The sequence below is a fragment of the Manduca sexta genome, chromosome 12 (assembly GCF_014839805.1).
Source record: "Manduca sexta isolate Smith_Timp_Sample1 chromosome 12, JHU_Msex_v1.0, whole genome shotgun sequence".
NCBI classification, from domain to species: Eukaryota; Metazoa; Arthropoda; class Insecta; order Lepidoptera; family Sphingidae; genus Manduca; species Manduca sexta.
The window spans coordinates 7,187,272-7,202,630 of NC_051126.1; the positions used below are offsets into that span (position 1 = coordinate 7,187,272).

Sequence of the window (15,359 nt, forward strand, 5' to 3'; positions counted from 1 at the left end):
TAAATAGTATAGATATATACACATACTCAATCACGCTTTTATTCTCGAAGGGGTAGACTTTGGGCTTATACAAAATAGAAAAAACTCAATATCACTTTGCCCGACCCGGGGATTGAACCCAAGACCATAGCACTGCAGTCGTACTATTATACAATTACGCCACCAGGGCAATCCTATACCCTATACAACAACAATATACTTAATATTTATTAGGTCTATATAACATTATTAATGAAATAAATCTACGACACCATACTACTCCTACCTCATTGTGTTAGCTGAAATTGTCATAAAGAAATACTTAAATAAGTATATTAATATATAGCAACCGCTAGCGAATTCGCCTGCGTAAATAGTCTTTTCCGCTATGAAAGTTGCCGCTATTAAAAATCATTATTATTTTATAACATTATTTCTCATGGGAGCAAATTACCGAGATAGTGCGAAATTTCATCCAAATATGTTTGGCAGTTTCTACGTTTACTTTTTACAAACATACAAACTTTTTCACGAACTTTCGCCTTCAATAATATAAGTAAGAAGTAAGGTTTCATATCTACTTCAGACTAATATAATTAGGGACATACTGATGTCCTTTGTACGATGTGCAAAGTTCCCGTTTATTCCCTGCATACAGTAATAACTTCGCAAACAGAGTTCGCTATCCACGGCTTATTCCGTAGACACTGTATTATGAAATTCCCCATTTGCCAACATAAAACTCATCAAGAAAGATATAAAGTTTTATTTTTACTACAGTTCCGCATGTTTTCGTGAATGAGTGCGAAATTTAGTCCATCGGCCGACTGATGAGGCCTCACTAATGAAAATTCCTTCGTTTTATTAGAAATATATTAATTTCCCCCGCGTAATCTACAAGGTTTGGAAATAAAAAGTTTGTACAACTTTGTTTGCGTTACACGGACCGTTTACTTCGGGCTTTAATATATTTCTCTTGTTTTACCGTTTCGATGTTTATTATAAAATATTTTCTTTGAGCCGTTTTTATGTTTGAAGTTATCCGTTTTCATTGGTTTTATTTGAATTTATATTTAATAATTTTGATGGTTTCATATTAAATAAAACGATAGTATGCTATATGACATGACAATAATATTACTTAAGTATTCTGTAAGTAACGGACTGCTGAGACGATTGTCCGCAGATTCAAATACTAAAGGCACACACCTCTACCTTTTTTTTTTAAATTATGTGTGTATTCTTTGTGAATTATCACTTGCTTTTACGGTGAAGGAAAACATCGTGAGGAAACCTGTATACTTGAGAAGTTCTCTATAGAAATTTTGAAGGTGTGTGAAGTCTACCAATCCGCACTAGGCTAACGTGTTGGACTAAGGCCTAATCCCTCTCAGTAGTAGAGGAGGCCCGTGCCCAGCAGTGTGACAATATATAATATAGGGCTGATATTATTATTATTTATTACATCCTGTAAGCTGCCTATAATAATTTAGAAATATATACAAATGTGTATAAATATTACATCATACACATATATTCTAGACCATCGTGTAGCAGTGGCGAAGAGTGAAATTTTACTTAAGTACTAATATGCCTGCGGTCTGCAAATCATCCTAATAATAACTTGGTTTTGCATAATTACGAAAGGGAAGTCGACAGGAATCGGGTAGTATGGAGCCTTCGCCACTGTCGTGTAGATACACATAGAATTTCCAATTTTAGTAACGTTCTATTTCGGATGCTAACATGACAGGTCTAGCCGTTGAATCGAGTACAAATTACCCCGATTTAGCCATTCTTATCACGTATGGAAGAGGGTTGAATGTTGATGTTTTCTGTCGCTTTTAAGACGTGGAATACGTTACACGCGCCGTGCTAAGGATTCAAGGCCTATCGGCTGAAGCTTGGCTTAAACAGAAATTTATTTAAATTTGTAAATATAAGTAAATATGTTTAAATATTTTTTCTTATTTTAAAAATCTCATGATTCATACATTATAATATATTTTAGAGAATGGAGCAAAACCGCCACAAATTATTAGAATTATTAGATTACTAGAACAAAACATTTCTAGCAATAATCACTTGACATCTTCATAAAAACGCATAATGTATCTATCTATATGTAGCCAGTGTAACTACTGAACATAATACGACTTACCATCTCATGTCTTAGGAATACAAATGCAGTAGAATATCAAACAATCCTTTAAACCTTCAAGGTTTTGGATGGTGTTGTTACTATTTATGGGCGGTCGTATCGCTTACCATCAGGCGAACGGTAAGCTCGTCTTGTCATTCAAAGCAATTAAATATATATATATATACGTCTAATACCCTAAGGTATTCGTTTATTTTTAGCAATGAGAGGTGCTACTTCGATGGCCATTTTGAAAACACCAAACGGACTCCGCATGTCTCCTGAGATTCACAGTAACTAACAGTTTATAGGTTTGCGGCTGTCAGCTAATCGTAATGGACATACTCACAGCAGCGTAAGCCTCGGACAGGCCGTTCGATCAAACAATAGATTGAAGGAAGTTGTTAGTGATGCTCTATACGTGTCTATCTAGACAGGGTTTAATGTGCGGTACAGGAAGCATTTAGGGGAAGGTTTGAATCGTTTTGCATAGTACAGTACAAAATAGGTCTTAATATGTAAGATTCGATTTTTGACAAACCAGTTTGGTATAGAATATTTACACGTCTTTATTTAATCGTGGGTCAAATCTGTGATGGTATTTGAGATTATATTATAATATTAATTTCAAGATCAATTATAATTTCGTAATGAATATTCCATATACTAAAATTTATTCATTCCATGCATTTCCTCCCAAAGTGCACATATCGTTTTAATTTGCAATCAACCCTATTAAATAGTAAATTTAATAAGGAATATTTGGGAGGATAAAATAAAAAATTGCCTTAAAATAGTTTTTCTTTAATTATTCGTAAATCTTTACAATTTCCCGCCCGTAAATCATGTATTTTAAATGTATGGATGGAATGCTGAAGGACGTTTGCTCTTCGGTGAGCCTTAAAGTGTGAAGTAAAATTAAATACATTATTTTCTACTAAATACTTTTTTAAAGTTTGTTTGACCAATATGTCGATTGTCGCTGCCATGATAATCATTATTATTGCAAATGCAATTGGTAGTGGTTTGTATCTCATTTGAGGTTTTATTAGTGGTTTGTTATACGAATAATGCTAAACATGCAATTGTGAAATTATGTTGGGGACGTCGGTGTATATGTTTCCATAGAACTTGGCTTTTATTTGGTTTCTTTGAATATAGTTGTAGAGTTTAGTTATAGGTTATGTTCTCATATTTTTTCTTCTTCTAACACACGAACAAAGTGTTTTTTTTTATGTTACCGTCTGGTAACATAAAAAAAACACTTTGTTCGTGTGGCACTTCCTTAGAAGACTCTAAACATCTATATCTAAACATCTATATCTATATCTAAACATTATTCTTAGTTGTAGTAAACTTATACCTAGAAAATTAAGTTAGAATTGTATTGCTTATTAGTCTTATAGACTAGATTGTAATTGACGGTTAAGAACCTGGTTCGCACAAAAAAAAATCTTTATATCAAATTTTATCCAAATTCGTACAACAGTGTTAACTTCTACCAATCATCCGGACCTCTTCACAATGTTTCTCGTTTACTTTAAGTGGTAAGAGATTGTTATCGTTGCCTAGTTACATTGCATTCACAACATCTTCGTAAGAAGTCTTATTAGTCATTATATTTAGAAACTGAGATTTTCATTACACTCATAATAACTAAGGCTTGTGTTTTCCCATAAGATATATTAACTTGTGGCGTTAATAATTGTCTGTGTGTAATAAAGGTTTATCAAAACATATATTCATACAAATTTAAAATCAAGCTATTAGTTGGTTAATGTTCAGGAATACTCCACACTACAGCCAAGTATGGGGCACCGCCTTTCAGAAAAAACTAAAAACCTGGCAACACCAGCGAGTCGCATCACTATCGTCGGGCACGTTACTACTCGGCGTACGTTTTTAGTATTGCGTCGGCCATTCATAACATTTTTCTTTTTACCATTTTGTAATTGTCATAATAAATAAATTAGAACCTAATAAAGTAGATAAAGTTATTTGAACACATCCACAATGCAGCGGCGCAATCACAACAAACAGTAAATATTGTATCATTTAATTTATAGCACCTGTAAGAAAAACTTTATTTTTGTAAAATACGTTTTAATTTGCGGTTAAAAATTCTGAAAATCAAAAACATAAAAGTAAATTAGATTTTTCAATATTGTATCTACCTCAATAATAGACATATCCATCTCTATTGATACTAAAGTTGCATATAACTTGTAGCAACTAAAATAGCCAGCGTAGGTGAAACCGGATGCAAGATTGTTTAAATAAATTGCCAGCTGTATTAAGACAATAGAATTAGAGTACAAATTGGAAGAACAGTGACGGCAGACGCTCGATGTCTGTGCCGTTTAATCCAATTTTAGGAGAGTAACTGGCTTCGGAACATGGTTAAGTTAGTCAAAAGAGACCTTAGCATCGCTTTGAATAAAGGCGATATTGTCGAAATTACTATTACTTAAAGCTGATCTTTGAACACAAATCTACGGTTGAGTTAACTCTCTTTATTCCAATTATATTTAGCATAGGAATGGAAATATATTTTTATCTATTTTCCCTATCCACGGGAGTAATAGTGCAGTTATCTTGAGGTCACCAATTTTTCCAGTTTTGCCACCCAGAGAGATGGAATCTATTGCTGGTCTAAATTTCTACATCACTACAACACTACACCTACTGGTATTATAGTACACCTACCGGTTTTGCCCCGCAGTAACCCCTACACTGTAGAAACGGCTCAGACGCCCTAGAAGTTACCTTTTGACTATCGTTAACGCTAATAGTAAAAAATAGCGCATGAGAATGACATTTCCTGTCGATAAGTTATCGGTAAGTTTAACTATATACTACTTTGTTTGTTTTCTATAAAGGTTAACGATCGTAGAAAGAAATTTTCTTTACGGTCCCAGGTTCCAACAGTAAAATCTAGTCGCCAATCGCAACCTTCTCTGTATTGAAATAAAATCCATGACAGCTTTTTTATGTAATAAGCACTCTTCTGCAGTAACATGGATATTGGAAATATTGATTACGTAAACAGAGACGATTAAAACCCCATAAAACGTTCACCTGTTATTTACACGCGCGAAAGTGCTGACAAGCAAATCGAACAACACTCCATTTGCTTCGCAATCACGAGGGTTCTCAACTGGTTCCACGATCCATTAGACAGTACCCCAATTTGCAGTCTTTCCACTCAACCGCTGAAAAGATGAAAATTTATTTATTCTTTCACCAGGTCAAGGGGCCTACATTATGATACGAAATTTTATACGTACACTAATGAATAGCTGAAAGCCTACTAAGTAAAAAAGAAATTGAATACGTTTTATATAACCTTAGCGTCATTAGTACGGTGCAAATAATAAGCGCTCACATTTAACACAGTATTTTTTTTGTTATAAAGAAACCATACTTTAATAATGCGAGATTTTGCTTATAATATTTGTACAGCAATTTACGTTTCGTCTACACGTTCATATTTAATGTTTATTTGGTTTCCATTTTCAAGAGAGGTGTAAGTAGAAACCGTGATATTTTATTTAATATTTTTCTGTATTCTTTGAAAGTTAGTAAACCGTGTTTCTATTTTGTTGAAATCTATCGTGAGTCGTTTGTTTAAAAATTCATTCCTATATTCAACTTCTGCGTATTTTGGTAAAGAAAATATGAGAAGATATTACATCTCAAATTTATACACCTACAATATCAGAATCAAATAATCAGATACTAGATCATACTGTATGTTTCGCGTGATGTTCCACAAACACGATATATTTTAAAATCATTGTTTACTCATAAAATATTTGAATGTGTGTGAATGACACAAAGAAAATTACAGTCACCACTCACCTCCATCACGCAGCTGTCATCCTTTTTGATGCAGACCCTTTGATTACATGTGATTGGGGTCGGCATATTGAGATTGTGAATTTTTCAACGATAAATAACACATTTCGACTACATCATTCCTTTTATTTGTACATCTATGTTTACGTTGGCTCCATATAAAATTATGTTTGTATTCTATATATGATATTGGATCCGATTCGTGGGTATATTTGAATATAACCGTAACAAGTTCGTAATCAAGCGCGAGGCTTAATGTAGGGTTCAGTAGAATATTTCTTGAATTATTTACTTACCAAGATTTTTGAAAATCGAATTATGATACCAGCTAGCCCTCGTTTCAATTAGTTAGCGCTCCGAATACTCATAAAAAGTACTTATACCACTCGGAACTTAAATAGCTTAGCACTGCGTCGCTTTGCACTGCGTTTGTCTTCCTAAGACAGATAATTTTAAGTCTCTCCTGGTATGTAGTAATTAAACTTGAAAAAAATACAATATTATCCAATTCAATTCCAATAGCCGAAGTTAAAAGTTTTCATATTTTACCATGGAACCCTAAAAAGTATCGAGTATATAAATATCTGAGTGTAAATGTGTTTATAATGTTTGTTCATAAACTATACAATATTTTTATGGAACTGTCGCAGAGTAAACTAAATATTTTTTGTAAATAAAATTAGCTCTTTTTGATGCGGTCTCGTGTATTACTTTACTGTGAAGTCTATTTCAGATGTCGCACTGTCTCGCTGAAGTCAAGGAGGATGTGTCAGAGTTATTATTGTATATTATAGTATCGATAAAATTCCGTAATTGTGACATCGCGCAAGTCCCTTGACGCATTACCGCCGACTTCTGTTGTAAATTTGGTACCCTTATATGACTCAAAGTAGTACGTCGTTTTTTAAATCTTCAGTCCACGAGAGAAATTTTCTGTCATCAAAGGCATCACTCGAGCACACAACCATTGGCTTCTACCTTTATGTATACAGGGAACCATTTCTACCATCTTGGACTATTTAGGTCAAGTTAAAAGAGACGGAGGCTAAAATCAGAGCACCCACGCGACCGTAGTCACGGGAAAATGCTTGTAGCCTAACCAAAGCATATTCGTTCATTTTATTAAAAATTATTTGAGTTTTTTGCGTTATAAAAACGTACTGTTTCTTATATAGAAAGCATGACGGCAGTGTAGTTTAAAGAAAATGATACAAACAAACAAAACACGAGAAAATATTGAACGAGATTTCCTCGGGGGATTGAAGTCGCTTCCACTAAAATTGGATGGTAAACTGAAGACACAATGGTTTTCATTCTTTTTACCTCAATGTTGAGTGTGGCGTTGGAAAAAAATCTTTTTTATCGCATGACTATCAATCAAGATTTGTGCAGTTTGGTCTCTAAAGCCTTGCTTGCGTAAAGTTTATCCGTTATCCCAAGAGAACTTCGTATTTTCATGGGTTGTAACATTAAGTCTTTATAAGAAATGTTCTTCGCAATAGATAGCAAATTAAACTTTTAGATTTATATTATTAGTAGCCTACGGTTCACTTTGCTCCCTATTTTCCTGTACGGCGAGGGGAATTGTCAGCAATTGCGAGTAAAAAGGTCTATTGTATCATTTGTTAGCTATTTTTAGTCTCTTGATTACACACCTTTATTTATACATTATGAACGAAAATTGTTCCTTGTCGGAATGACATTTCTATCAAGATACAATCATTTTGAAACATTTTTAATAGAAATAATGCTTTCTATGATGTGAGACATGACGCACGACGCCAGAAAATCATCACCACATCCTTTTGGTCGATTATCACCGTCCTCTATGGAAAAAGGCAGAGTAACGTATTGCACTGATTTAGAAAAATCTGTTATTATAACTAATTTTGACCGACGAGGATGGATACAAGTGGGACCCGAGGAAGAGTGGAACTTCTACTGGTCGTTTACAACAAACTGCCGCTCCATCTTCAGCATCGAGAGCGGCTACAGAATGAACGACAATCAAATGATAAATCACTTCCCTAATCACTACGAACTGTCGCGTAAAGATTTGCTCGTGAAAAATATCAAGAGATATAGAAAGGAACTCGAGAAGGAAGGCAATCCGTTGGCTGAAAAAGTAGATGTACCGCTCCCCAACGGGCAAGTTGTCACGCGGTACATGCATTTAGATTTTATTCCGGTTACTTACGTCCTACCCGCCGACTACAATATGTTCGTTGAGGAATACAGAAAATCTCCGCAGAGTACGTGGATCATGAAACCTTGTGGGAAATCTCAAGGCGCTGGAATTTTCTTGATCAATAAACTTTCTAAACTAAAGAAATGGTCGCGCGAGGCGAAAACCCCTTTTCATCCGCAACTCAGCAGTAAAGAAAGTTATGTTATATCGCGCTATATAGAAAACCCTCTTTTGATTGGCGGCAAAAAATTCGATCTCAGATTGTATGTTTTGGTGACGTCTTTTAGGCCGTTGAAGGCTTACTTATTCCAGCACGGGTTCTGCAGATTCTGCACGGTGAAATACGACACTAGCGTAACCGAATTAGACAACATGTACGTACATTTGACAAATGTTAGCGTACAAAAGCACGGCGGAGACTATAATAGCCTTCATGGCGGCAAGATGAGTATACAGAATTTCAGATTATATTTAGAAGGCACTAAAGGACGCACTGTAACTGAGAAATTGTTCTCAGAGGTGCAATGGCTTATCGTTCATTCGTTGAAAGCGGTCGCCCCTGTGATGGCGAACGACCGACATTGTTTCGAATGTTATGGATATGATATTATCATAGACGATACTCTAAAGCCTTGGTTAGTGGAGGTGAATGCCTCTCCCTCGCTGCAATCGACTACACATAACGATCGGATTCTAAAATACAAATTAATCGATAACATCGTGTCGGTTGTAGTGCCGCCAGACGGTATACCAGATGCAAGATGGAACAAAATACCTAGCGCCGAGGCGCTCGGAGATTTCGAAGTTCTGATTGACGAGGAACTAATGGAAAGGGAGGACGTAAATTCACGGTATAATAAATTCCATCGATCTAATAAATAAAATAACATTTTATAATAATTGTATTTGTTTGACAACATTGTAATAATTTAAAAATAATAATACCACTGAAAACTCCAATATTTGCATATTTTATTTCATAACGCATCACATTTGGACTTCAGTTTGGTTTGAACCGTATGTATTTACTTTCACGACGTTGCAGTTCGAAATTCCCTTTGTAAATGGAATCTTCGTCGATAAGAGTCTGAAAATCCCCCAAAGCTTCCTCGGTGGGCGATTTATTCCAGCGAGCGTCCGGCACTCCGTCGGGAGGCAACACAACTGACAACATACTATCCACCAGCTTATATTTGAGAATTCTGTCGTTGGCAGTCGTCGCAGTCATCGACGGAGAGGCGTTCACTTCGATAAGCCAGGGTTTTAAGTTATCATCGATTATGATGTCGTAGCCGTAACACTCAAAGCAATGGCGGTCATTTGACATCACAGGCGCTACCGCCTTCAGCGAATGAACTATCAACCACTGTATCTCTTCGAACAGTCGGTCTGTTACTTTTCGGCCGCGTGTTCCTTCCAAGTATAGCTTTAAATTTTGCAGGCCGAGCTTTCCTCCGTGTTGGCTGTTGTAATCTTCGCCGTGTTTTTGCACGCTCACATTAGTGAGGTGAATGTACATGTTCTCGAGTTCGGCCACACTAGTATCGTATTTCATTGTACAAAACCTGCAAAATCCGTTGCGGAACATGTAAGCTTTTAAAGGGCGAAACGATGTAACGAGAATGTAAATCCTTAAATCGAATTTCTTCCCTCCGATCAACAACGGATTATCTATGTACCGTGATATAACATAAGTGTCCTTGCTCGTGAGATGATGCTGCAAATATTTTTTTGATTCGCGCGACCATTTTTTAAGTTTTGACAGCTTGTTTATAAGGAAAATGCCGGCGCCTTGGGATTTGCCGCACGGTTTTAGAATCCACGTCGTTTGGGGATGTTTTCGGTACTCTTCGACGAACATGGTGTAGTCTGATGGCAAAATGAATGTAAGGGGGATAAAATCTAAATATAAATAGCGTGTGATCACTTGTCCGCATGGAAGTTTCGTTTCTGTTTTCTCCGCGAGGGGATTGCCTTCCTTTTCGAGTTCCTTCCTGTATCGTTTTATGTTTTTCACGAGTAAATCCTTTCTTACCAGTTCGTAGTGATTGGGGAAGTGGTTGATGAGTTGGTTATCGTTCAGTCTGCACCCGCCGTCCAAGCTGAATAGAGTCCGGCAATTTAACGTGTTGGCCCAGTATATGTGCCAATTTTCATCGGGCGATACTTGTTTCCAACCACGTCTTAGGAAACTGTTCACAACTATCGACTTATCGAAATCCGTGCAAAAGTTTATGTGTCTCGCGTCTGGTGGATTTGAAACGCGTCCGTAGATGTTGGGTGTAATTTTTTTACTATTCGAAGCCATTATACACGAGTGCAGAATATATTTATTTAATTCAATTCAATATTTAGATTGTGGCTGTTTTGTTGAATTTATTTATTTGATTTACATTTGACATAATTCATGACCAGCTAAAAATGTCAACGGAGACCGAATCTTAAATTATTTAACTACTTTTATCTAAAAGTTTTACACACATTTCGACTAATAAGGTTGCCTTTACGCTATTTGTAGCGGAAAATTAAGCTTAATTTTCATAACTTTTGTTTGCTATTCGATCTATATTTCCCAGAGTAAATAATATAATATTGTATATCAAAGTTAAGTCCTTTGTTCTACAGTACAAAATAATTTTGAATAAAATTTATTTATTTACATTTGCATACTATTTATAACTATTGTTACGATAATCTTTTTCAACATTTCGTACAGATAATTTTACACTAATAAAACCATCAGAATAACATAAGATGCCATCAAATCCATTTCATCAAGTGCAATATGAACTGCACCGAATAATTTATTCAATATGGAAAGCAAAGCAACAGCCATTTGATGTGCTGTTATCAACGTTCAATGTTCGCATGCTATGAATAATTTAATCTACTTTAGACGTTGGGAGAATAAGCAACCACCTCAAATATTAATGATGTTTCTTTTTGGATATCCGCGTTGTGGTGTTTGTGTGGCATGAATTTCTATTCGGAATTTACGTCGCCACGTCTCCCCAGTGGGTTCCTAATAAAATACGTTATGTAATGTGCAGTTTGTTTTTACTTTTCTGCTCACGTGATGTGAATGTTTTGTGAGATGTCATTTTCCTTGATATAGGAAGAGAATGAAGTTATGAAAATAATTTATTTATTGAATATAAGATTGGAGACGTGTTTTAATATGACGATGGGAAAAGAAAAAATACGTTTGCAATTCGAAAAAAATACACATGATTCAAATTTATGCTGGATATTATAATGCTAGATTCACCGTCTACCACATAGTGGGATATAAGGTCGGTGCTATGTTGATAAATGATAGTAGAGTTCTGGCATGCACCTTTGGGAAAAAACTTATTGTGGGTCACTTGACATAAAGTATAACAACGAAAATTTAACATAAGTAATAGATCACCATGCTGTTACATACCACAAAAGTAGCTGAACAAATTCATAATTTCAAATCCTCTATACACGTTGTTTAGATGAAAAAAATCTTTGGTTTGAAGTAAAGTAACTTTCAAATCGACAATACATTATAGTGTCCTACCACCATATTTTTTTTCACAAAAATAAAATAAACGGGATTTTCTTTACTTCATACAAATAAAAATAAGATTCAATTAAACAGAACGTGTATAGGCTACTTAACGTTTTGAATTAGTTCAGCTAATTTTACCTATGGTTGATTGTACATACCTACGCACATAATTTAATAAATTATTTCACATGACTCAGTGACTGTGTCGCTATATACATCTTTTATTAATAGCACTTTTTATACATTTTGAGATTTATATAGCAAACAGTGTGTTTATATAAATAACGTGAACAATTTTGAGCACTCTTATCTCCTACATACCTATACCCTATGCTAAGTCTAAAAGCCCTCAGTTGGAACTAATGTAAATAACGTAGTAGCAATTAGGCTAAAGTTAAATTAGTGTAAATCAATTTATCAAGTGTTTACCGGATTTGTAAACGGTCAGGTAGAAACGGGATAGCCGAAGTCTGAACATTCCTTAATCTTTTAAGGCGACTAAAATATTTTTGTCCAAGTTTTCTATATAGGAGAATCTACTGAATGGGTTTTTTGCATTGAGCTCTTGGGTACACATTTGAGAGAACGTTACAAGTAAATCGGACACCTTTTTGCGCATTCGTGACATCATTTTTCGGGAATTTTTCTTAGGATACCAGCCGTTAGGAAAAATCTTCATTTTCCCACAGTTTAAAAACACATAAGACGGTCATCATTAAAATTTACTAAACAGAAATCAACTGAATTTGTGTGACAATTCATTTTTATCGTGTTTTGTATACAAGGCGCGGGACAGAACAAGTGGAAACTCGTAAAGTATTGTCTGAATGATAAATGATGTCTGTTATTAGAGCGTGGCATGTAAAACATCTGCCTAATATGTTGTACTTATGTACTGTCGTGAAAGTCCGTCCAGTATTTTGGCTTGTATGTATTATTGTCTTAGGTCGCTATTAAATAATTATTTAGAATTATAAATTACACACACATTCACACATTTTATGCTCAAACGGGTAGGTGCTCAACTGGTGCGCTAATTTTCAGCCGTGTGTATTTCATTCCATGATGTGATAGAGGGTGAGTCTATTCGCCATATCGGCCACAAATTCTAGATTTCGGATTGATATTAATAAACCCAATATCACTGTCCGACCAGGGGATCGAACCCGAGACTACAGCGCTATAGTCGTCACGTGACACAACTACGCCATCGAGTCAGTCTAACAAGTCAGCAAAGCAATAAAGTGTCTGCTTATAATATTGTTACATATTTTATGAAAATACTATGTGTTATATCAACCCTCTTATTTTCTAAGTATAAGACGTTCTAAGTGTTAACTTGAAACGCTGAAGTGTTCCGTTAACTAGGTTACTGGTGGTAGGTCTCTCATATGTGAGGGTCTGCCTGGGTAGGTATCACCGCAATGTCTATTTCTGCCGCAAAGCAGCAGTGTGTAGGTACTATTGTATTCCGGTTTGATGTACATTGTAGTCAGTGTAACTACTGGTCATAATAAGATTTAACATCTCATGTCAGACGACGGCGAGCGCAGTGGAATACCTAACAATAAGTAATTCAAGGTGTTGGATGGTGTTTTTGCTGTTTATGGGCGACCGTATCGCTTACCATCAGGCGAATGGCAAGCTCATCTCGTGATTCAAAGCAATAAAAAATAAATAAAAAAAACTTTGTATAATTATGTCATGTCTGTATGTCCATGTCCATTTCCATATTGATAGATGTGTTGAGTTGCGTTACGTGCTTGTTACAAGTGGTTTAAAATATGGTGTGTTATAGAGAATCAGGCCTCAGTACAACCATGCTATCGCATTCATTCCTTAAGAAATTTGCTACTGAATATCATAGACCATTTTCAGCGGTATTGAAATTAAATATATTAATTATGATCATAATAGTTCTTAATAAATTAGTCAACTGAAGTTTTATAAAATAATGGATGTTCGCGTTGACTTTTACTATAAATACCTTTTACTAACTGCAATTTCAGACTGTCATGAAGACGAAATAAAGAAAGTAGGTATATAATAATATGAAATTAAAAAAAAAATCTTTCTTCTTGAACAACAATGTAATTAATTATACGAATTAAAAAGTCCGTTTGATGTTAATGGCTAGTATAAATCTGATAAATGTCTACAAATTGTAGACAGCGTTTTTAATTGATATTCCTTTAAATAAACAATTTCTATTAACTTAGCATCTAATCTGTAAAGTTAATTTTAAAACTATAATGGAAATGGCGATATACGTCGATCGAGAGCCTCTAGTTTTTATAATACTCTTTAAAAACTTAACCGCATAGCTATCTAGTACTAAGCTTTGTACACCTAATCAGTTTACAAAGCAATTTTCAACAGGCAACGAATCCGTATGCGCAAAGAATTTTAGTTTTTCCATCGAGAGAGCTCGTTTATAGTTGTAAAATGGCGCAGCTTGTTCGAGTTCTTATTTCAATTGAAGTTACCCGTTACCCGTATTCACAAGGTCCGTGGCACAATTCACGGTTTGAATTTATAGCTGCGAGTTATTTCAGCCACAGCGCCTGTGAGCCAACACTACGTGCCGTAACTGTAGGGGAACGGCAAAAATACTTGTCCCGATATTTGTACTGTGAAAGATTTTTTACTGTTCGTAGCGATTTCTGTTTTAGCTGTGTGAATGCGGTATAAGTATTTATTTGAATTGGATTTGCATTCTTTGCAATGGCAATTTGCTTTGGTGGATAAGATTTTGATGTTTTTATTTCGTGGTTAAATTTTGTTAAGTAATTTAATAATAATAATATTTTTTTATGTAAATAACCGAATTTGTTTACAATTTCAATGGTTGCAAATTACAAGCTTATTATAAAAACAAAAAAAAATACATATTTGCCAGGGGTACCCAAACTAGGCTAGGCCTGTACCTTGGGATACCAGAAACAATTTAAATATCATAATTAATACATAATTAGGTTTTCTATAATTTGATTGCTAGGTGAGCACTAATAGTAAATAAAATTAAATAAATAACAAAATTGAGTGCGGTAAGATCTTTAAAACATAATAACGTAAAAAGGTAGCAAAATAATAATAACTTATAATTTATTTATGATGTTACATAACAATAATTCTGTTTCTTCATAATTCAAATTAAACAGCCAGCTAAAAATTGTATTTTTTATTTTATTAGGGCAATCTTTCTTGATGTTACAATGTTTTGAGACGTTGTTATAGATAAACGAATGTGAGTAATTTGGAAATCTTTTAGCAAAGATGGATTTAACTGACGGAAGGTTTAACTTGTGCAGATACACAAGCTTTGAGTATATATAATTGTCGATGTATGTTGTATAATGTATGCTTGTTTTATATTATGGCTGCCACCGTTTATTTATCGGTGTTTTTGCTATTGTCGACTAAAAGCAGATACAAAACAAAAAGAGACTAAAAATCAGGCCATCAAAAATTCTATTTTGATAAAAACGTGCTTTATTCTTTTAGGATTGTTTACATGAATTACGCATAATATTATATATAATAGCAAGATCTATAATTAATTTTGACATTTTTGACAAAAAGTTAAAGTTTTGACCCCACATAAAACAGCGAGAATAGGTGGAAAATACAAATTAGTCGATAAAACTCTGATTTGA

General features: G+C 34.7%; 2 protein-coding genes across 2 annotated transcripts; one reads left to right on the forward strand and one right to left on the reverse strand.

Moving 5' to 3' along the window:
- Positions 1 to 7,631: 7,631 nt before the first annotated feature.
- Positions 7,632 to 9,109, forward strand: LOC115440417 (probable tubulin polyglutamylase TTLL1). Its single transcript, XM_037438018.1, has one exon. The coding sequence runs from the start codon at positions 7,746 to 7,748 to the stop codon at positions 9,045 to 9,047; it is 1,302 nt and encodes a 433-aa protein (XP_037293915.1). The 5' UTR covers positions 7,632 to 7,745; the 3' UTR covers positions 9,048 to 9,109.
- Positions 9,110 to 9,113: 4 nt separating this feature from the next.
- LOC115440416 (probable tubulin polyglutamylase TTLL1) lies at positions 9,114 to 10,618 on the reverse strand. The gene has a single exon (XM_037438016.1). The coding sequence runs from the start codon at positions 10,471 to 10,473 to the stop codon at positions 9,166 to 9,168; it is 1,308 nt and encodes a 435-aa protein (XP_037293913.1). The 5' UTR covers positions 10,474 to 10,618; the 3' UTR covers positions 9,114 to 9,165.
- Positions 10,619 to 15,359: the final 4,741 nt, after the last annotated feature.